General features: G+C 39.5%; 1 protein-coding gene across 1 annotated transcript; it reads left to right on the top strand.

The window, feature by feature from the left end:
* Window positions 1-642: 642 nt before the first annotated feature.
* On the top strand, window positions 643-10887 carry Atp5f1a (ATP synthase F1 subunit alpha). Its single transcript, XM_046428367.2, has 12 exons — window positions 643-793; window positions 2675-2753; window positions 4355-4524; window positions 5876-6049; window positions 6277-6443; window positions 6637-6785; window positions 7738-7889; window positions 7994-8218; window positions 9042-9149; window positions 9264-9408; window positions 10388-10538; window positions 10665-10887. The coding sequence occupies exons 1-12, from the start codon at window positions 734-736 to the stop codon at window positions 10744-10746; spliced, it is 1662 nt and encodes a 553-aa protein (XP_046284323.1). The 5' UTR covers window positions 643-733; the 3' UTR covers window positions 10747-10887.
* The last annotated feature ends 12671 nt before the right edge of the window (window positions 10888-23558 follow it).

Below are 23558 nucleotides of genomic sequence, written 5' to 3'. Positions count from 1 at the left end.
CCTCAGCCTCCTGAATGCTGGGATTATAGACATGTGCTACCACACCTGCCTGTATACCGTGTGTGTGTGTGTTTAATTTTTTATTTTTGGTACTGAGGACTTAACCTAGGGGCATTTAACCACTGAGTGGCATCCCTAGCCCTTTTTACTTTGAGTTTTGTTAAACTGCTTATGGTCTCTTTAAATTGCTCAGTCTGGGGGGCTGTGGCTCAGTGGCAGAGCACTTGCCTAGCAAGGGCGAGGCACTGGGTTCAATTCTCCGCACCACATATAAATAAATGAATAAACTAAAGGCCCATAAACATCTTAAAAAATAATAATAATAAAAAATAAATTGCTCAATCTGGCCTTCTCAGGGTTAGCTAGTGCATCCTTAGACAAGGTGATGCTGGGAACCGCTTCTCTGCAGGTTCCGCTACTCACGTGGTCGCCGGGGCAACCACAAGGTCGACTGGAAATACTAAAATAAATATACAATGAATGCTGGGCCGAAGCTGGCAACAGGCGATTCATTCATTTTGAGGGTGCAGCTTAAAAAATAAAAAGAATACTTAAAAAATAAAGAAACCCACCCCTCACTCTCAAAAAAGCAGATTCGCATCCGGTGAAGCGAGGGGCGGTACTTCCGGGTCAGGTGGGCCGGCTACCTTGACCTTCCTCGGCGCTCGGCCATTTTGTCCCAGTCAGTCCGGAGGCTGCGGCTGCAGAGGAACCGCCTGAGCAGAAACCGAAGATGCTGTCCGTGCGCGTCGCCGCGGCCGTGGCCCGCGCCCTCCCTCGGCGGGCCGGGCTGGTGAGCACCGCGGATTGGAGCGGGGCCGCTCGGTGGGGCGGCAGCGGGTGGCGGTGCGCTGGCTCTGGAGCTCTGCAGCGAGACTGAAGGGTTGTGGCGGACGCCGCCATCTTGCACTGTGGCAGCTCGGCTGGGCGGGTGGGCGAGCGACAGAAGGGCCATTTTGCTTGCCATCCATGCGAAATGGTGCAGAGTGGTGCCGGGGAGTTAGTGACCTCGATGTTACCGCGATACGGGGGTCTCCTTAGGATTCTAGTCTTGGGCCTAGAGCGGCCGGAGCAGAGGCCTTGGGCGAAGGTCAGAAGTTGGGTGCTAGCTTTCTCAGAGGACGGCTCTGGGGCTCGTTCCGGCTGATTGTCCCCATCTGGTACCTCTGAAGGTCAGAGGACTGCTGTCAGCTCTTGCTGAAGCGAGTCAGGGGAGCCTGACATTGTGTGAAGGTCAGCAGGACCCAGCATTTTACTCTAGTCGGAGGTCAGTTCAGAGCAAAGCAAACATTTCTTGAATTCTTCAGAAGCGGTTTGTTACTGCTGAATACTGAAGCGGTCGTGGACACACCGTGCAGATGAAGAAAAAAAATTATTTTTGTGTGGCCAATATATCACAGCAATGAAGCTGGTTTCCAAATTGTTTCGGTTTCACCGAAGTCTGCTTTGTGTGATTCCTTGACGTGTACAGATTTCGTCCTTGAATTGTTCATCTGGTGGTTTGAGGAATTGTTGGACAGTGTTCAAGAATTCAAATAAAATAGAACACAAACTTGGAAAATGCCTCTAAGAGGTAGTGCCCTTTGTTACTTACCTCTGTGAAAGTTGAGTATGAACGTCAAACATTTATTAATTCCTAAGTCTATTGTAAACGCATTCACATTTGCCTCTTTTATCTCAAAAGTAATCTGAATTTGAAAGGTGAAATAAGTATAATGGCCGTTTTGCTGCCCTAAAACAGCCTGGTAGCTTCTTGGTTTTCTGTTAGCTGCAAAACATTTTTAACTATTTTCATCTAGCTCCTATAGAAGGCAGTAGCTTCAAAATTGACAGTGACCTGAAGGTGTGGTGGTGAACATTTGTGATCCCAATGATTGGGGAAGCCTGAGGCAGGAGGATCCAAAGTTTGAGGCCAGCTTCAGCAACTTAGCTGAACCCTGTCTCAAAATAAAAAGAGCTGAACTGGAGATGTAATTGAGTGGTACAGGGTCCCCGTGTTCAATTCTTAGTACTGCAAATTCGTAAATAAAAGTTGATAGTAACCAATCACAGTATTCTAACTTGAAGGAAAGAGGAGTCGTCCATGTTGCTACAGGATTTATTCATGAAGTTAAAAAAAAAAAAAGATCCATGTGCCTTATCCTTTTAGTTTCTTAATTTAGCTCTAACATCAGTTTTTGTTTGCTTGTCATTTTCTTTAAAGTAAAATTGGGACCATATTAAGATTTGTCCTTTAGGAAGCTCTGCCACTGAGCTACATTCCAAGCCCCTCTTTAAATTTTTGAGTCAGGGTCTCACTGAGTTGCCAAGACTGGTCTCCTGAGTAACTAGGTACAGGCTATGCTGCTGTCCTCAGCTAGGAAGAAGTTATTAGAATTTCCACAACTCAAGTAAAATCTAAAGCCATAATAGTAGTACCTGATTACTTTGTTAATAGCTGCTTTTTAAAATAGACTCCATTTTAAAAAAATTATTTTATAAAGTGCTAATTGTGTACTAGGAACATTATTATATACTCAACATATACCTAAAGGTACTTCCTCAACTGAATAATACACTTCAAATTTTAAACAGAATATTTTAAATATACTTTATATTTTTATCAGTAATTTGATCAAAATATGTCTGCATTTGTGAAGCTTGTCAGTTTCATGAATGAATATTCTTGCACTAGGTCTCCAAAAATGCTTTGGGATCATCCTTCATTGCTGCAAGGAACCTCCATGCCTCTAACACCCATCTTCAGAAGATTGGTAAGTCTGTGCACCACACTTACCACCTTATCATTAAATGAAAATATAATTTACAAAGATTGTATAACTGTTGGGCTGTTTTTTTTTTTTTTTTTTTCCATTTTCTGTCATTTTTAGTTACTACAGAATCCCAGATTCGTACACCTATTTGCCTTTTAGCTTTGTCTTGATATAGGTTCTGTTGTTCTACTGAAATGAACTCTAGTTATATATTTTTCTTTTGTTATTAGTACAGCTTCTTTGTTCTGGTAATTCTTGTGCAAAAACAAGGACATTGTAGTAGGTACCCTTTCTGATTTAGCAAAGAGTTCTTTTTCCTCACCTAAAAGCATTAGAAAATAATGAGCAGTTCTTACTGATATGTTTTCAAAGGCAGTGGCCACTCCTTTATACCTGGAAGTCTGAATTTGCAAGTTGCAAATGCAATAGAGAAATAGGGAGGTGAGTATAGGAATATGCTATAGGTTGGGGAATTTCTTTGAACATGTGTAGTAGGGTTTTTTGTCCTTTTTTTTTTTTTATTGGGGATGAGCCCTGGCCTGCATATGTTAGGCAAGCATTCTATCACTGAGCTAAATCACCATTCTTTTTTTTAATTTGAGATAGAGTCTTGCTAAGTTGATGAGGCTGACCTTAAACTTGTGATCCTCTTTCTTTAGTCTCATGGGTAGCTGGGTTACAGGCATATATCACTGCACCTATCTAAGTGCTCTGTGTTTTATATATATGCTGTTTTGAATCTTTAAATTTCTTTTAGTGCTGGGGATCAAACCATACATAGCTTTGCACATTTTAGGCAGGTACCACTGAACTAAACCCAACCCCAAGCCTTAAAACACATTCATGTTTTGTATGGATTTCAGCCAGAAATGTAGGTTTCAACATAGGTATAGGTTCTTTGAAAATTAAACCAGAAGACCAGGTGTGGTGGCACATTTCAGTTATCCCAGCTACTCGATGCTGAGACAGGAGGATCACAAGTTTGAGGCTAACCTGGTAAACTTAGTTAAGACCCTGTCTTAAAATTAAAAAAAAAAAAAAAAGAAGACCCTTAAGGATCTAGGGATGTAGTTCAGTAGTAGAGTGCTTGCTTAGCATGCTTGAGACCCTGGGTTCCATCCCCAGTACCACAAAAAAGAAATTAAACCAAAATGTTTAGCTTTGTTAACTTCTTGCCTGTTTTACATTTGACATGTGGAATACATGGCTTTGAATCATTTTCTTTTTTTATTGGGATGGTGGGTACTGGGGATTGAACTTAGGGGTTTTGGACCACAGAGCCACATCCCCAGCTCTATTTTGTAATTAGAGATGAGTCTCACTGAGTTGCTTAGTGCCTCACTGTTGCTGAGGCTGGCTTTGAACTTGCACTCCGCCTGCTTTATCCTTCTGATCAGTGGGATTATAGGCATGTGCCACTGCACCCAGCTGAATTTCTTATTTTCATAGTGGTCGATATCCAACTTTTTGTAGAGTCTTGTGTTACATTTTAGATTGTAATTTGATTATTATGATCACAAAACTTTCTTGTTGGGAAATGGGTTTTGAGAATCTTAGCACCGTGTATTTTTTTTTTTTTTAATTGAATTGTTCTCTCTCAGGCACTGCTGAGATGTCCTCTATTCTTGAAGAGCGTATTCTTGGAGCTGATACATCTGTTGACCTTGAAGAAACTGGGCGTGTCTTAAGTATTGGTGATGGTATTGCCCGAGTTCATGGGCTGAGGAATGTTCAAGCAGAAGAAATGGTAGAGTTTTCTTCAGGCTTAAAGGTAAGTTAAAAAACAATATTTTGGTTTTTTAGGATCTAGTTTTTCTCAATTCCAGAGATTGTGTAAGATTTTTTAAAACTTTTCATTTGTTGATTTTAGATATACCTGATAATGGTGTATTTTTGACATGTATGCATAGAGTGCAACCCATTCCAATTAGGATCCCATTCTTGTGGTTGTATATGATGTGGAGTTACATGGGCATAGGAAAGTTATGTCCAGTTCATTCTACTGTCTTTTGTATTCCCATCCACCTCCCCCTCTTCCTTTATTCCCCTTTGTCTGATCCAGTGAACTTGTGTACTACTTCTCCTTTCTCATTGTGGATTAGCATCCACATACCAGTGAGAACATTCAGTCTCTGTTTTGGGGGGGACTGACTTATTTCATTTAGCATTATATTCTCCAGTTCTATTCATGTACCAGCAAATGCCATAATTTCATTCTTATTTATGGCAGTGTAATATTTGTTAAAAACTTCTAAGTCTCTATTTGCCTCAGGCCCCCATCTTTGTTATTATGGATTAGAAAGGTGTTGTTGTTTTTTTTTTTTTTTTGGTGTGTGTGTATGTGTATGTGTGTGTGTTTTTGACGGGGTCGGGGGGGACACTATTGGGATGGAACACAGGGCCTATTGCATACAAGACAAGCACTCTACCACTTTGCTATATCCCCAGCCCTTTTTTTTTTTAAGTTGCCCAGGCTGACCTCAAACTTGTATTCCTCTTATCTTAATCTCCCAAATAGCTGTGATGATAGGCATGTGCCACTGTACCTGGCAAGAGAATAGTGTTACAAGGTTTTGTAAGCGAGGGTTTTTTTTTTTTTTTTTTTTTTATTCTAAACAGATTTAGTCACACTGACTCCAAAATATAAAATTTTAGTGAACCTTTGCCCAAATGTCAGTAAGTTCAAATCTGGTTGTTTCTTTTCTTTCCTTTTTTTAAACCCCCTCACATGCTGGGGATCAAACCCAGGTCCTGTTTTTTTCCAATTACCTATGTAAAAGCATTTGATAACTTCAACTAAATTAATTTTTGGTGTAAAGTTGAAAGTTGGTGACTTTGTATTATTGATAGTGGAGTAGCTATCAGAAGTTCTGATGATACAAGTCAACTTTGTATTAGGTTGAGCCTAATTGGCCAGTGCAATGGCAATAAAAGTTGTGGGAGTCATGGGTTCTCTGGGGGGAAAAAAAAAGAAAATAATAGGGGCAGTTTTATAAGTGTCTACTGTGGATAAAGAGCCTCTTGATATAGAAGACTATAGAGCCGAAGTTACCATTTGACCCCTCGTATCTTCAGTGTATACATCTTTACTAATGTTCAAATTTTGTCTTTCAATTGTGCAGGGTATGTCTCTGAACTTGGAACCAGACAATGTTGGTGTTGTTGTGTTTGGGAATGATAAACTAATTAAAGAAGGAGATATTGTTAAGAGGACAGGAGCCATTGTGGATGTTCCAGTTGGCGAGGAGCTGTTGGGTCGTGTAGTAGATGCCCTTGGTAATGCCATTGATGGAAAGGTAGGTTTGATGTTTATTAGATCTGTTTGCAGCTTCTAACAGTCACCATAATTGATTATTCTGGGGGCTCCTTTTTATTTTAAAAATATTATTTATCTTAATTTGTTTCTCTTTTTGAGATGGGGTGTTGCTGTGTTGGCCAGGCTGATCTTGAACTCTTGGGCTCATGTGATCCTCCCTTTTCAGTCTCCTTCAGTAGCTAAAACTTGTTTATTTATTTTTTACAGGGTCCAATTGGTTCCAAGATCCGTAGGCGAGTGGGCCTGAAAGCCCCTGGAATCATTCCTCGAATCTCTGTGAGGGAACCAATGCAGACTGGCATTAAGGCTGTGGATAGCTTGGTGCCAATTGGACGTGGTCAACGTGAGCTGATTATTGGTGACAGACAGACTGGGTAAAGACTTAAGCTTGTTAAAAGTTCTAGCTAAATTTGCTTTATGCAAAGATTACTTTTTCATTTTGGAATGATAAATGCTTTGGCTATACTGGGGACAGTAGAATGTGATATGAAGATTAGTAAGTAAAATTTTAGTACTAGTAAAATCCTTTGAAGTATTTAGTAACATTTATGTTTATTGTTTCTTAAGGAAAACATCGATTGCTATTGACACAATTATTAACCAGAAACGTTTCAATGATGGATCTGATGAAAAGAAGAAGCTGTATTGTATCTATGTTGCTATTGGTCAAAAGCGATCCACTGTTGCCCAGTTGGTGAAGAGACTTACAGATGCAGGTATTAAAGAACTCAGTCCCATTGCTGTTGTTTTTTTGTGGTACTGAGGATTGAACTCAGGGGTGCTGTACTGTTGAGCTATATTACATTCCCAGCCCATTTTACTTTTTTTTTTTTTTTTGGTACAGGGGTACCCCTCAGCTCTATTTTTGTATTTTATTTAGAGACAGAGTCTCACTGAGTTGCTTAGTGCCTTACTATTGCTGAGGCTGGCTTTGAACTTTGAATCCTGTCTCAGCGTCCCGAGCCTCTGGAATTGCATGGGCAATTGCGCCTGGCTCCCCTTTTTACTTTTTTTTTTTGAGATAGGGTCTTAAGTTGTCAAGGCTGGCCTCAAACTTGGTGATCCACTTGCCTCAGTCTCCCTAATCTTTGGGATTGTAGGCATGCACCACCATACCTAGTTCATTGCTGTTGACGCCTATTGCTACTAATCCTAGAACTTCTAGTTAGCAAAGACTGATTTTTGTTTACTCCCTAATGAACTGAATTTTATAATATAAATAAACAGGTTAAAAAAATGGGAAAGTAATATAAAGTACCAATAAATGTAAAGGTTTTGTTAGTTTTTAAAAAAGTGGATGTTTGGCAATTTTTAATAGTAAATCTTTTTACCACTGAGTAATATTTATTATAGTAACATCTAATTTAAAATCACAACTTGGCTGAGGGTATAGCTTCCTGGCAAACTGCAGGAGCCCGCTACTTAGAGTTCTCGCTCAGTTCCTGCTAAGTTCACTCGCAATAAAGTAGTTCCCGTTTCAACCTTCAAATTGCTTGTCACCTCCTGTTTATTTTTGCCTAGCCGGACTACGGCAATAGCTCAGTGATAGAGTGCTTGCCTAGTGTGGGCAAGGTCTGAGATTCAGTCCCTGTTACTACAGAAAGTAAATAAGTAAATAAAAGCACAGTATCCATAACCACATAAAATGTAAATCTTTTTCCTCCTCAGATGCTATGAAGTACACCATTGTGGTATCAGCCACTGCTTCTGATGCTGCCCCACTTCAGTACCTGGCTCCTTACTCTGGCTGTTCTATGGGAGAATATTTTAGAGATAATGGCAAACATGCTTTGATCATCTATGATGACTTATCCAAACAGGTCAGAGGAACTATTTAATCTCTTTATATGTTTACAGTACAGTGGAAGTTGACATGAAATTTCTGGTTATTAGGAGAACTTCACAACTCTCTTCTATATCATAGGCTGTTGCATACCGTCAGATGTCTCTGTTGCTACGCCGACCCCCTGGTCGTGAAGCCTATCCTGGTGATGTGTTCTACCTACACTCCCGACTGCTGGAAAGAGCAGCCAAAATGAACGATTCTTTTGGTGGTGGCTCCTTGACTGCTTTACCAGTCATAGAAACACAGGCTGGTGATGTGTCTGCTTACATTCCAACAAATGTCATTTCCATCACTGATGGACAGGTATTATTTTAATGATTAAAATAACTAAAAAGGGTTTGGTTAATTCTGAGGTACTGGGTTAGACTAGTATCTATGAACTGACTTGTTAAATGTATTTTTTACTATGGGAAATTTTAAATGTATATAAAAGAATAATATAATGAAGGTTTACGTATTCGTTACCCAGTTATCATTTCACGGAGTAGTATGCTTTATTCTCTTACATAATTTTGAAGCATTTCCCAGAGATGGTAACACTTCCCTTGTAGTTCTTTCTTTTTTTGGTACTGGTGATTGAACCTGATGCTTAACTATTGAGTCATAGCCCCAGTACTTTTTATTTTGAGACAAGTCTTGCTAATTGCTAAGTTAATGAGGCTGACCTTGAACTTGCAATCATTTGGTCTCAGCCTCCTGAGTTGCTGGAGTTACAAGCATATATACCACCTTGCCGAGTTCCCTCGTCTGTCTTTCAGTATAAATTTATTGGTTTTTCCCACTAATTTTTTTTCTTTTAAGTTGTAGATGGACACAATACCTTTATTTTATTTATTTATGTGTGGTGCTGAGGATCGAAACCAGTGCCTCTCACATGCTAGGCAAGTGCTCCACCACTGAGCTAAAACCCCGGTCCCTTTTTCCTTAATCTTAAGCACGTCCTCATTCAGCAGTAGGTCATGTAGGCCAGTTTGGATTGTCAAAGATAGGGTACCTCTACCATGAGAAGTCACTTAGCATTCTCTCAAGTTTTGAGTTTCAGTTTGTTGGCATTTTAGTTACTTAAATTTGAATATAATTGATTTCCTTCTTTTTAGCCTTCATCATATGTATTTTTGCATTGTAGATCTTCTTAGAAACAGAATTGTTCTATAAAGGTATCCGCCCTGCTATTAACGTTGGTTTATCTGTGTCCCGAGTCGGATCTGCTGCCCAAACTAGGGCTATGAAGCAGGTAATTTTATATCACTTGGCAGAAAGGGGTATTAGATTAAAATCTTGAAGTATTCAAAATCAGCTGTATTTGTACAGTGCTCTTGTTGTTAATACCAATTTTACTGTATTTCAGGTGGCAGGTACCATGAAGTTGGAATTGGCTCAGTATCGTGAGGTTGCTGCTTTTGCACAGTTTGGTTCTGATCTTGATGCTGCCACTCAACAACTCTTGAGTCGTGGTGTGCGTCTGACTGAGTTGCTGAAGCAAGGACAGTATTGTGAGTTGTTTTTGGTTGTTACTGTTGTATGTTAGGGTATTCCCAGACCTACAGAGCTACATCACCTGTCATAGGATATTATCTTTTATCAAAAACACTGCCTTTGAGTTCAGTGAGTGTCTGTTTCATTATTATTTGAACGTAAATGCTGCGAATTTAGTGAAGGAGAAACTTGGTTCTCTTTTTTGGGGTACCAGGGATTGAACCATTCATTGAGCCACATCCCCAGCCTTTTATTTTATTTTATTTTTTAAATTTTGAGACAGGCCTCACTAAATTGCTAAACCAGGCTTTGGATTTGGCAAACCTCCTGTCTCAACCTCCCATGCTGCTGGGATTATAAACGTGCACCATTGTGCCTGGCATGTTTTTTTTTTTCTTTTTTAAATAGTTGTAGATGGACACAATATCTTTATTTTATTTATTTTTGAATGTGGTGCTGAGGTTCAAACCTAGTGCCTCACATGTGCTAGGCAGGTAGTCTACCACTGAGCTACAACTGCAGCCCATTCTTCTTATTTTCAAGAATTAAGACCCTATTGGATCCCGTTCCCTTGGTATGAGTTTGGCAGATTTTAAAGGAATCTGAGTAGTTAGAGGTGTGGTTTAGTGGTATGGTGCTTGCCTAGTATGTGCAACACTGCAGGTTCCATTTCTAGGACTGAAGAAAAAGAAAGTTACTATGTTTTTTACCTTGCCAAAAAATGTCAACAAATTATTTACCCCCAAAATAGTATTAACAGTGCCAGATTATAGTAGTGCTTTTTTGGGTTATACTTAGAAGATGATGCTTCTGTTTATTGGGGAGGGACGGGAAAAGGAGTGTTGAAGTAGAGTTATAGGCCAATGAGAATATAAGTTATTGAGTTATAGGCCAATGAGAATATAAGAGAAAGTGATATGTTAATAATTGAAAGAAAAAGTTTCTCTGACTTTGGTAACATGACATTTTTTTGAGCAACTTACTTGTTCTTTTTAGCTCCCATGGCTATTGAAGAACAAGTGGCCGTTATCTATGCCGGTGTAAGGGGATATCTTGATAAACTGGAGCCCAGCAAGATCACCAAGTTTGAGAATGCTTTCTTGTCTCATGTGATCAGTCAACACCAAGCCCTCTTGGGCACTATCAGGTATGAATTCAATTGTGGCCTCTTTTTGTAATTTTAAGATACCAAAGTCTTAACTCCTTTTTAGTTCTTCAGTCAGTGAATTTTTGTCCAGATCAGAACTAATGATCTACTTTTATTTCCTAATAGGGCTGATGGGAAGATCTCCGAACAGTCCGATGCAAAACTGAAAGAGATCGTAACAAACTTCTTGGCTGGATTTGAAGCATAAAATATGGATTCACATCAAATACTGGTTTGGTTTTTGTCATCATTTCTTCTAGTAACATCATTTTCATTTATAAAAAGATTACTCTCATACTCCTGCTGTACAGAAATTACGTTAAAAATAAAAGTTCCATGTTGTGTGGTATTTTTTTTTCTCTTTTGCTTTTGCATGGTACTGGGAATTGAACCCGCTTTACCATACCACCAAGCTACATTCCCCAGCCCTCTTTTGTATTAATTGTGGATGGACACTTTTTTTTTTTTTTCTTTTTAAATGTGGTGCTAGGGATTGAACCCAGGGCCTTGTGCATGCTCAACAAGTACTATACCAACTGAGCAATATCTCTATCACCTTATATGTTTATTTTATATGATGTTGAGGATTGAACCCAGTGCCTCACACATGCTAGTCAGTGCTCTATAGTGGAGCTACAACCCCAGACCTTTTTTTTTTTTTTGGCAATGTTTCATTAGTTGCTTCGGGCCTCACTAAATTGCCGAGGCTGACCTTGAACTTATATCCTCCTGCCTTAGCCTGCTGAGTTGGTGGGATTACAGGCATGTACCACCATATCCAGTTAAAATGACGATTTTATAATTTCCTTTATATATTGATTACCTGCCATTCTGTCAAAAGTAAAGCTTTCTTATCAGTTTGGACTCAAGATTTTTTTAAATCAATGTGATGGAATAGATTAGATTTTGACAAGCAGAGAATGAATAAGGGTAGACTTAACTGCACACACAGAGGGATGAAAATAGGAAAGTTATTTTGGGAGTAGTGACTTAATTTGCTTGTAGCATACAGCTTGCCTACCAGGGTTGTGTTTATATGTAGGGGCCTTGTTTTAGAGAGGGCAGTGAATACCATTCAACACTTCAAGCCAATCCAGAATTTCTGGTGAAAAAGTGTACAAAGGGAAAAGAAGCAGATTTGAGGGACATTATTTTGAAGTATTATATACACAACTAGAAATTAGTGGCTTTTGAAAAAAAGAAGCATTAATATTGACTAGAGAAAAGGAAAAACAGGTGGAAGTCAGCCTCATTTAGTTGGTCAAGTTACCAATTGGAGTTCATATCTCAGATCCTCTGTAGATTTGACTTATGCCAGAAATTTATCTATATTTATTTATTTATTTTGCTACTGGGGATTGAATTTGGGCACTCAGCCCACTGAGCCACATCCCCAGCCCTATTGTATTTTATTTAGAGACAGGGTCTCACTGAGTTGCTAAAGTGCCTCACCATTGCTAAGGGTGGCTTTGAATTTGCAATTCTCTTGTCTCAGCCTCCGGAGCCACTGGGCATGTGCCATCACACCTGGCCAGGCCAGAAATTTCTGATAATCTCCAAAAGGAACTCAAATAATAAACAATATCCTCTTGGAGGTCTTTATAGAAAATGACAAATTTCTGAGGCTATGTCATTTTTTACTGTGGGTGAAGGGTTTATACCAAGATGTAATTTGGCAAAATCCTCTCTTGGGGGCCAGTGCTGTCTAGAACTAGTTTCTAATCTGACCAAAAACCCTTACGGCCCCATTAATTCTGTTCAAGCACTTTTTGATGCACACTGAGTGGCATTTTCAGATACCCCACAATTTCCAATTCCTTTAGGTGATTTTTTCAACTCCAGCAAGGAACATTGTTGTAAGTTTATCAAAATGAATGGAAGAACATTCTTCAATTTGGCAGCTTTTTCAAGCAACTTATTTGTCCACAATTGTGTTAGCAAAAAGAATGTATTCTGACTTTTCCCTCAAAAGGGTTATAATATACCTAGGAAGGTGAGAGATATGAATAAGAGATGGCACTTGAAAGTAACAACAATGGAGCACTAATGTATCTTCTTCCCAAGTCACTTGGTCCAAGAAAAGTTTGCCAACGTTATGGGAATTGCTGAAAAGTTTACGAATATGGAACATTAGCTATTTCTAACTTTAATTAAGAATACTTTGCCAATTTTTCCTTTTTTTCAGTACTATTTTTTTTTGGGGGGGGTCCCTGTTTAAGAAATACCTACCCTAATTTTAAGATACTCGGTTTTTGATCTTATGTGGGTTTTTTTTTTTTTTTTTTTTTTTTGATTGTTGTTGTTTTATTTCTCTAGAAAATTTTGTTTTCACATTAGGCCTATGTGGTTTGCCAGAACTTGGAATTAGTATGTAGTTAGTTGTACTCATGGTTTGATGTATTAAAGTGAAAGGATGCAGAGCAACATTAGCCATGGGAAATGCTAGGGGGTAGGTTGGAGGAAGGCAAGTGCAAGCTTTCAAGAGTTATCTCCTGGTGGAGATGGACTTAACTGCTCCAGTAATGAACTGACATGCAAACTGTTACCTACAAGGGACACTCATTGTTCAGAAGTTTTACTGGGGCTGGTCATGTAGACAACCTCTGTCTACCGTGTACCCCAAATCCAGACTTTTAGAAGGAAAGCAGGTATTCAGGATAAACTACATTGTTAAAATAGTTTAGGTACTCTGAGCTACTCATCTTTTAGGGAATATTAATTGTAGGGAAGTATTTGTCAGCTGTTTTAGTCAGCTTTGCATTACTGTGACCAATATACCCAACAAGAACAATTTTGAAAAGTTTATTTGGGGCTCACGGTTTCATGGGTCTCAGTCCACAGATGACTGTATTTCCTTGGGCCCAAGATGAGACAGCATGCCATGGGGGAAGGGACCAGTGGAAGAAAGGTGGGGTTAGGAAGCAGAGGGGGAGAGAGGAAGGCCACAGAAAGATGCACCCATTCAGGGTGTACTCCTAGTAACCTATCTTCCAGCCATACCCCACCTGTCTACAGTTACCACCCAATCAATCCGTTCAAATTTGGGTGGACCGAATAGGTTACAGCTCTCATAATTGAAATATTTCAACCTCTGAATATCTTCATTAATGAATCCATACTGGAGATTTTGGGGGATACCTCATAATCAAACCTAACAAATAGGCAAGTTCTCAGAAACCAGCCAAGGTTTTAATTCTTGGGCTATGAGAGTCTTTATTAAGCAAGTTGGGGCCTAATCCCACATGATGAAGATTAGGGCCTACTTTTCTTCTATTAGCCGCAGAGTTTAATTCCTAGGTCCTTGATCCACTTTGAGTTGAGTTTTGTGCATGGTGAGAGATGGGGGTTTAATTTCATTTTGTTGCATATGGATTTCCAGTTTTCTCGGCACCATTTGTTGAAGAGGCTATCTTTTCTCCAATGCATGTTTCTGGCGTCTTTGTCTAATATAATTTTGTGGGTTAGTCTCTGTGTCCTCTATTCTGTACCATTGGTCTACCAGTCTGTTTTGGTGTCAACACCATGCTGTTTTTGTTACTAATGCTCTGTAGTATAGTTTAAGGTCTCCTATAATGATGCCATCTGCTTCTGTCTTCCTACTAAGGATTGCTTTAGCTATTCTGGGTCTCTTATTTTTCCAGATGAATTTCATGATTGCTTTTTCTATTTCTATGAGGAATGCTATTGGGATTTTGATCGGAATTGCATTAAATCTGTATAGTGCTTTTGGTAGATCTACCAAGAGCAAGGTAGATCTTTCCATCTTCTAAGGTTTTCTTTGATTTCTTTCTTTAGGGTCTGGTAGTTTTCATTGTATTTCACTTCTTTCATTAAGTTGATTCCCAAGTTTTTTTTGTTTTTTTGTTTTTTTGTTTTTTTTTGAGGTTATTGTAAATGGGGTAGTTTTCCTCATTTTCCTCTCAGAGGATTTGTCACTGATATACAGAAATGCCTTTGATTTATGGATGTTGATTTTATATCCTGATATTTTTCTGAATTCATTTACTAGTTCTAGAAGTTTTCTGGTGGAGCTTTTTGGGTTCTCTAGGTATAGAATAATATCGTCAGCAAATAGTGCTAATTTAAGTTCTTCTTTTCCTTATACAATAAATGGGATGGATTCAAGTTAAAAAGTTTCTTCTCAGCAAAAGAAACAATCTGTGAAGTGAATAGAGAGCCTACATCCTGGAAGCAAATTTTTACCCCTCACACATAGATAGAGCACTAATCTCTAGGGTATATAAAGAACTAAAAAAACTAAGCACCAAAAAAAAAAAAAAAGCCAATCAATAAATGGGCCAAGGACCTGAACAGACACTTCTCAGAAGAGGATATACAATCAATCAACAAATATATGAAAAAATGCTCATTATCTCTAGCAATTAAAGAAATGCAAATCAAAACTCATCTCACTCCAGTCAGAATGGCAGCTATTAGAAAGACAATAAGTGTTGGCGAGGATGTGGGGAAAAAGGTACCACTCTTACATTGCTGGTGGGACGCAAATTGGTGCAGCCAATATGGATAGCAGTATGGAGATTCCTTGGAAAACTGTGAATGAAACCACCATTTGACCCAGCTATCCCTCTCCTTGGTCTATACTCAAAGGACTTAAAAACAGCATACTACAGGGACACAGCCACATCAATGTTTATAGCAGCACATTTCACAATAGCTAAACTGTGGAACCAACCTAGATGCCCTTCAGTAGATGAATGGATAAAAAAAAAATGTGGCCTATATACACAATGGAATTTTACTCAGCAATAAAAAAGAATAAAATCATGGCATTTGCAGGTAAATGGATGGCATTGGAGAAGATAATGCTAAGTGAAGTTAGCCAATCCCAAAAAAACAAATGCCGAATGTTTTCTCTGATATAAGGAGGCTGATTCATAGTGGGGTAGGGAGGGGGAGCATGAAAGGAATGGGCAGGTGGGAAGGAAAGTGAGGGAGCAGGGGGTTAGCAAAGATTGTGTACTAAGAATTGTAATGCATTCTGCTGTCAAAAAAAAAATATTGCAAATAAAGAATCAAGGATATATAGGAAAAGAATTTAAAAAAGAAGAAACCAGCCAAGGGCTAACCTTGCTACGGGCTTTTCTTTTTTGGGGGATGGGGTACCAGGGGTTGAACTCAGGGGCACTTGACCACCGAGCCACATCCCCCAGCCCTATTTTTTGTATTTTATTTGGAGACAGGGTCGAGTAGTTTAGCGCCTCACTTTTTGCTGAGGCTGGCTTTGAACTCAAGATCTTCCTGTCTCAGCCTCCTGAGCCCCTGGGATTATAGGTGTGTGCCACCTGGTGCCCCACAGCCGCAGGCTTTTCTAAAACTAGCAGTTCCAAGGCTACAATATTAATGTTATTCTGCACAAGCACAGGCATCTTTACAACAAAATTATCCGTGGGACCCTACATGTTACACTTCATATACCTGTACTTTTGATCCTAGTTCTGCTCTCCATGAGTCCTAGATTTAGCCAGCAAGAGCAAATCAACCCATAAAGATCAATTTTAAAAAGTAAGTTGGCTTCCTCAAGTTTCTCTTACCTTTTTTTTGGGGGGGTGTGGAGGGAGGAGGGTACAAGGGATTGAACTCAGGGGCACTTGACCACTGAGCCACATCCCCAGCCCTATTTTATATTTTTATTTCAGGGTCTCACTGAGTTGCTTAGCACCTTGCTTTTGCTGAGGCTGGCCCTCCCGAGCTGCTTGATTACAGGTCTTTTTTTTTTTAGTTTTCGGCGGACCCAACATCTTTATTTGTATGAGGTGCTGAGGATCGAACCCAGCACCCCGCGCATGCCAGGTGAGCGTGCTATCGCTTGAGCCACATCCCCAGCCCTCTCTTTTTTTTTTTAATGATTTATGTATTTTGCATTACAATTCTTAATACACCATTATACAATAATTTATCATATCTCTGATTATAAAGATATGTTGATTACAGGTCTTATTAATCTTTTCTCTCTGGCCCAAGACATATCAACTCAGGCACTTAAGCGTAACACTGGCAGACATTTAAAGCTGATCTAAATGTCTTCTGGACTGAGGTAGTTTCATGAAGAACATTAGTATATTTATCGCAACAAAAGAATCAATACTGATAACATTATTAACAACCAAGGTCCAGAATGTTCTGGTTTTTATCTATCATACTTTCTCCCAGAATTCCATCCAGGATACCATGTAATGTTGAGTCATGTCTCCTTAGGCTGCTCTAGGCTCAGACTTTACTTGCTTGTGATGACCTACAGAGTCTTGAGGAGTACTGGCCAGGTATTTCCTTTTTGGTCTGATAGTTTTCTTCTGGTTGGGCTTTTGGGTGGAAGACCACAGAGGTAACATTGCCATTCTCACCTATGATATTAAGGGCACATATAATCAATATGAATTATCATGTTGATGTCAATCTTGATCACCTTCCTGAGGTAATGTTTGTCAGCATTTTCCATTGTAAATTTATTTTTCCTCCATCCTCTTCCTATTGGATTCTTTGGAAGTAAGTCACTATTCAAAGCTCCCACTTAAGGATCGAGGAATAATGCTCTACCTCCTTGAATGTGATAAAGTATCTACATAAATGATTTGGACTTCATCTGCTTGAGAAATTTGTCTATAGTCAATCCTTTTTATCATGTGGACTCATGGCTATTAATTTCATATTTTGGATTATAATCCAATATTGTATTTATTTTGTAGTTTAGATTGTTCCAGCTTTGGCCATTGGAAACTTTTTCATTTGTCTCCTGTGTCCCTTTGCTATACTCTAATTGTGTGTGCTGCGTGTGGTGGTGGTGGTGGTGTGTGTGTGTGTGTGTGTGTGTGTGCGCGCGTGCTTTTGGGCACCACAAGCTGTTCCAGGCTTATCTTGTATATTTTGGCCCAGATCTAGAAACAGTTTCTGTAGTTATTTTTTTTTTTTAATATGCAGTACCTGACTCCCTGCAACTTTGGGTTTATGAGCTCTTTATATACACACAGGATATAAGTCCTTTGTAGGATAAATAAATAAATTTCCTCTTCTAGTCTGTGGCTTGCCCTTCTCCCCCACCTCCCTGAGTCTGATAATGGTGATGAACCCAGAGTTTCTTTTTTTCTTTAATTAATTATTTTTGGGGGATTGAACCCAAGCGCACTTAGCCACTGAACCATATCTCCAGCTCTTCTTTTGTATTTTATTTAGTGACAGTGTCTTGCTAAGTTGGTCAGCACCTTGCTAAGATGCTGAGGCTGGCTTTGCACTTGCGATCCTCCTGCCTCAGCCTCCCAAGCCACTGGGATTACAGGTGTGCACCACCATGCCTGGCAGAACCCAGAGTTTCATACATGCTAGGCAAGCACTCTACCACTGAGCTACATCCCTAGCTTTTTTTTTTTTTTTAATTCATTTTGAATTGGAGCCTTGCTATGCTGTCCTTGAACTTGGAAACCTGCTTCAGCCTCCTGAGTTCCTGGGTTAGAATCATGTGCCAAGGCACACTTCTACCTTTGATTTTTCAATGGTGGCTTTGGATGAAAAAGAGCCCCCACATATGTAGATTGTCCTTTGTGATGGTAGTTATCAGAGTTTATCACTCTATACTACTCTGGCCAGGAAGATCCTTTGAGCCCCTTCCCTCACTAATTTCTTTCTTTTTTTCTTTCTGTCTCCTCAGCTCTGCCTCACTCATTTCAATAAAATTTAAATTGATGTTGTGTCCTATAACTCTTGTTTTTTTTTATTATGAACCCATTTTTTATTTTGAAAAGATATATGTGAAAATTTGAAAGCATACACAAACTGTGAAGCATGGTTAGTCTTTAGAGCATGGTGGGATACTGAACTTTACTTTTTATGTGTTTTCATAATGTTTTGATTGTCTACAGTGAGCATGTGTTATTTTTGTAATAAGAAAAAATACAGGTCTGTGCTGCTAAAAACAATAATTTAAGAAATGACTAAACTTCAGTTTTGCACATTAGATAATTAATAGCCTTCCTCAAATGGCTCATCTAGAAAATTCTGAGAGAAGTGTCCAGCAGGCACACTACTCATTAGAGAAGAAAAACAGGTCCTCTAACCCATGTTCTTACACTGGCAAACCTCAAAACCTACCAAGCAGCTAGCTCCAAGCCACTTAGCCTCCTTCTGGATGTTTTTCCCTTTTATTCCATTCCTTCGCTATCCTTACTCTCTGTTCCATTCTCCCAGTCAGCTTAGTGACAACATCCAGCCTTTCCAGTTCTGACACCAGCTTGCCACCCAGTTTACCCTACTCTTTGTTTGTTTGTTTGAACCCCCCCCCCAAAAAAAAAAAAATTTGAACCCAGGGGCACTTAGCCACTGAGCCACATTCCCAACCCAGGGTCTCGCTAAGTTGCTGAGGCTGGCTTTGATCTTGCAATCCTCTGCCTTAGCCTCCTAGCTGCTGGGATTATAGGCATGCGCCACTGCACCCAGTTCAGTTTACCTTACTCTTGTTACCTTGATACCTTGGCCACTGCTTGGCCAGGTCCAGGTCCTTGGGATCCCCCCTGGCTTTAGCTACCTGGCTACTGGGATCCCTGCTAGGTTTGCTTGCCTCCCTTGAAGGGAGAAATCAGATGATGGGAACTGAAATAAAAATGAGTGTTGCTGTTGATAACTGGGAAGAGTTTATTGAAATCCCTGGCTAGCTTTATCATGGTCCAATTTGTGATTGATTACATGAGAAAATATCATCCTTATCTTGAGGTGCTCTGCAGTCTTGGGAAGGTAAGGATTCCAAGAGGAACAGAAACTAGTGGGGAGGAAAGTAAGGACATAAATAATATATCATTAAGGGATAGTTATGTGACAAGTTCTAGAAATTCAAGAAGTGAGAAGACATTAAGGGCTGGAGAAGTGGTAATGGGGGCAGGTGCAGGAGAAAGGTCACTCAGGTAGCCTGCAAACTCTAGTAAGTAGAGTCCTGAGGACGCTGAATTGAATGAAAAGCTCAGGGAATGGGGGGGATGAAGGGAAAAGTAGGGTGGGGCCAGCCTTGGGAAGGAAGGTCTGAGAGGCCAGGCACAGGCAATGGAATTTAATCCCCACCTCACTCCACCCCTCTTGTACTGGGGATAGAACCCAGGGTCACTTTACCCCTGAGCTACATTCCCAAACACCCCTCTTCTTTATTTTAAATTTTCAGATGGTTGTAGAGGCTAGCCTCACACTTCTGATCCTCCTACCTCAGTCTCCCTGAGTTGCTGGGATTACAGACATGCACCACTTTTCTTGGCTAGTATTTAATTTTGATGGGCAACAGGAAAACTTGGTAGCTTTGTGAGTAGAAGAGGGACCTGAAGAAACAAGAGTTTTAAGGATGATGGACTAAGAAGAGTAACCTGACCAGTAAACAGATGGATTAAGGGAGGGAAGGAGATGGGAGAGGAATGTGTCTCTCAGAGTTTTGTTTGTTTTCTGGTGGCCCTGGGGATTGAACCCAGATCCTTATGAATGCTAAGCATATAGTACCACAAAGGTACACCCCCACCCCCAGAGGGTTTTTTTATTTGTTTGTTTTTTGGTACCAAGGATTGAACCCAGGACTGCTTAACCACTGAGCCACATCCCCAGCCCCAGCCCTTTTTATTTTTGACTTTGAGACAGGGTCTTGCTAAGTTGCTTAGGGCCTTAGCAAGTTGCTGAGGCTGGCTTCAAACTTGTGATCCTCCTGCTTCAGACTCCTGAGCTGTTGGGATTACAGGCTTAGGCCATCATGCCTGGCTGTTTGAAGTATGGATATTGGGGAAATCTTGTAATAATGGCATTTGTTATTTTTGCCACCCACTATTCCTTTATGTCATTTCAGTGAAACTATGTCCCACTTCCTCTGGCCAGGGGGATGGAAGGGCTGTCTTTTCTTCCTTTCTTGGTCTGTGTGCTGCTGGTGTGCAGGACATCCACCCTAGGAGTGCAGGGCTTGTCCCTGGCTAACACTAATTAGTACCTCATGTGCCTCTGGACCAGTAGAGGGGAGAACATGTTTGGGGCATATATTGGGCTAATTAATGTTTGTTTGAAAAGTTAAAGGAAGAGAGGATCTCTGTTTCCTCTTGGAGGATCAATGCAAAACTCCTAGAAGCTGTCACATATAGCTTGAGAATGACACCAACACAGCAAAGGTGGGGCCCAAAGGTGGGGAACACACAGGTCTTGGTAATGTGGTGGGAACCTGAATCTAGCAGGACATGACGTTCTTACTAGCCAGGGTCTTCTTTTCTTTTCTGTTTTCTTCTTTTCTTTTTGTTAGTACTGGGGATTCAGCACAGGCCTACATAAGCTAGGCAAGTGCTCTACATAGAGTTATATCCCCAGCCCTTTTAATATTTTAAATTCTGAGACAAAATCTCAGTAAGTTGCCCAGGTTGGCCTCAGACTTGCGATCTTCTTGCTTCAGCCTTCCAAATACTTGGGATTACATGTGTGCCCCGTGGTGTTTGGTGAGTTTTTACTTTTTGAATTTGGCTAATGCTTGGAACTAGGTGATTAACTGAACTTTTCCAAGGTTCTCCCAAATCATGTCTATATTTCATTGATCCTCCATAGGAAAAAATTGGGAGCAAAAACCCAAAAAAGTCATAGAGAACATCAGTGGACAGTGTTGTACACACATGAAAACTGGTTTTCCCCAAAAACAAATTAAATAAAAACTAATTTAATTCAATTAAATCAATAATTATTGAGTATCTGTAATGGGCTGGGTACTTGTTCTGTGGAATAGACATGTGTGCAACAAAGATAGCAAGTTGATTAGGAAAAAAAAAAAAGGCTTTCATAGAGCAAAGGATGTGGATAATTCCCTAAATAGGGAAGAGCCTAAAAAAAAAATATATGATCAAGTAGAGATTAAAACCAAGAAAATTTCAGGTTCATTGCATGCTTGTAATCCCAGCTACTAGGTGAATGACACCCTGTCTCAAAATCAAATAAAAAGGGTTGGGGGTATAATTTAGTAGTAGACACTGCCTAGCATGCACAAGGCCTTGGGTTTGATCCTCAGTACAAAACCCATTCCCACAAAAAATCAAAACCATGAAACTTAAAACCACAATGAGATAGTTTTGATGATTAAATTAACAAGGATTATGAATGGTGATGTTATTTACTATCTGAAAATCCAGGGACATAAGCATGCTGCAAACTGCTGAGTACAAACTGATATAACTTTTCTGAAAAATAAGTTGACAATATACTTTATTTATGTATTTGTGTGGTGCTGGGGATAAACTCAGGGCCTTGTGTATTTGAGGCAAATGCTCTACAACTAAGCTACATCCCCAGCCCAGGCAGTACACAAGAACCTTAAAAATGTTTACATTCTTTGATATGCAATTCTGTTATGAATAATGTTGACCAAGATTTATATAAAGCATATTCATTGCAGTAGTATTTCCATAACTAGGGAAATGTTAAGTATTGGTACAGCCACTTGATGATTAGAAATTATGCAAAATCTAAGAATGAAATTGAAGATGCTTCTTTTAAAAAAATGTTTTTTTCAGTTTGTAATATCTTAACAGGGTATAAAACCCAAGGTCCAAAAAGACAAAGTGAAAAGTTAGGACTCCCTCCGTCCTGTGTCACTGAGCCCCTAGCCCCTGCCTCAGAGGGAACCATTCAAAGCACATGTCTATTCTTTCATCTCCCTATTCAAATGGCAGCTTGTTTTGTATCTTGCCGCCCCCCCCCCCGCCTTAGTAATATATATCATACATAAACTTCCTCATTCTTTCTTTTTAATTTTTTTTTCAAAGAGAGAGAGAGAGAGAGAGTTTTAATATTTATTTTTTAGTTTTCGGCGGACACAACATCTTTGTTTTTGTATGTGGTGCTGAGGATCGAACCCGGGCCGCACGTATGCCAGGAGAGCGCGCTCTGGCTTAAGCCACATCCCCAGCCCCCTCATTCTTTTTTTTCTTTTTTCTTTGCTTGAATATGATTTCATTGTATAGATATACCACAATATATTGAGCTAATTTCCCATAGATGGACATGTAATTGTTTCAAATATTTTGCCATAATAATCATGCTTCTATGAACAACTGTATACATTCTTCAATTTTCAAATGTAAGAATTTACCTAAATAGTTAGTTATTTGACATGAAATTGTTGGGTCAAAAGATAGATGACTCTCCACTCCCAGCTCCCAGCCCCAGTACATGTATATGGGTAAATGGAGCCTACATATCCCACATGCTTTTTAACTCTGGTGAACTTTAAAAGGTGCATGCTTGTAATCCCAGCAACTCTGGAGACTGAGACAGAAGGATCACAAGTTAAAGAATTTGGGATGGAACTAAAGACCTCACCCCACCCATGATGAAGAAAACGCCTTTAAAGTGAGACTTAGTATCAGAACAGCTCTTGGTGATAAAGCATATTAAGAATATCTCTTTAGAGCGATGGTGGCTTTCTCCATGAGAAAAGTTCCCAATAGAGAAACAATGGAGTAAGCAAACAGTACAAAAATCTTAATTGGTTATTTGCAATATTATGTGAGACAGTGGATTATTTTAATCTTTGATCTTGAAAATAAATTTTTAGTCAATTGGGAAAAAAAGATAGATGAATTTTACAATTGGGTGACAACAGTTAAACTAAATTCCTCAGAGAGATTTTTGAGTTTTACATGCAGAAGGGTCTATTTGCTTAAGTATGCTACCAGACTTTTTGTTAGAAAAAGTGTATTTATGCAACACTGGTGAAATATCGTTAAGTTAAAAGAGCACAACTGAAAATTTTGTGTACAGTAAGAATTTACCCATGCAAATGGATATCATTGGAAGAGATTATGCTAAAATATGTGCAGTGGTTATCTTCATGTTCTGGTTATTTAATTTCATTATTGCAAAATTTCTGTAGCAATATTATTTAACTTTTTCTCAAAATATCTGAAATTTCACTTGTCTTTTAAATACACTGCCTGCTCCAACAATAAGTTTAATAATTTGAGGAATACGTTCTGGCAGCCTGGACAACCATTTTAAATTTTACCACCAGGTGGTGGA

This window comes from Marmota monax, unplaced genomic scaffold (assembly GCF_021218885.2).
Source record: "Marmota monax isolate L192 unplaced genomic scaffold, Marmota_monax_Labrador192_F-V1.1 WCK01_AAM20220418_F8-fsc00031, whole genome shotgun sequence".
In the NCBI taxonomy this organism is placed as follows: Eukaryota; Metazoa; Chordata; class Mammalia; order Rodentia; family Sciuridae; genus Marmota; species Marmota monax.
This window is presented reverse-complemented; position numbering and strand designations above follow the sequence as displayed.

What these genes read in the sequence shown, in the direction of transcription:
- Atp5f1a (XM_046428367.2), top strand. Translation starts at nt 734, where the DNA reads ATGCTGTCCGTGCGCGTCGCCGCGGCCGTGGCCCGCGCCCTCCCTCGG. An exon ending in GTAATGCCATTGATGGAAAG is followed by an intron (nt 6,050 to 6,276) that starts GTAGGTTTGATG and finishes TATTTTTTACAG; the next exon opens with GGTCCAATTGGTTCCAAGAT. An exon ending in ATTGGTGACAGACAGACTGG is followed by an intron (nt 6,444 to 6,636) that starts GTAAAGACTTAA and finishes TTGTTTCTTAAG; the next exon opens with GAAAACATCGATTGCTATTG.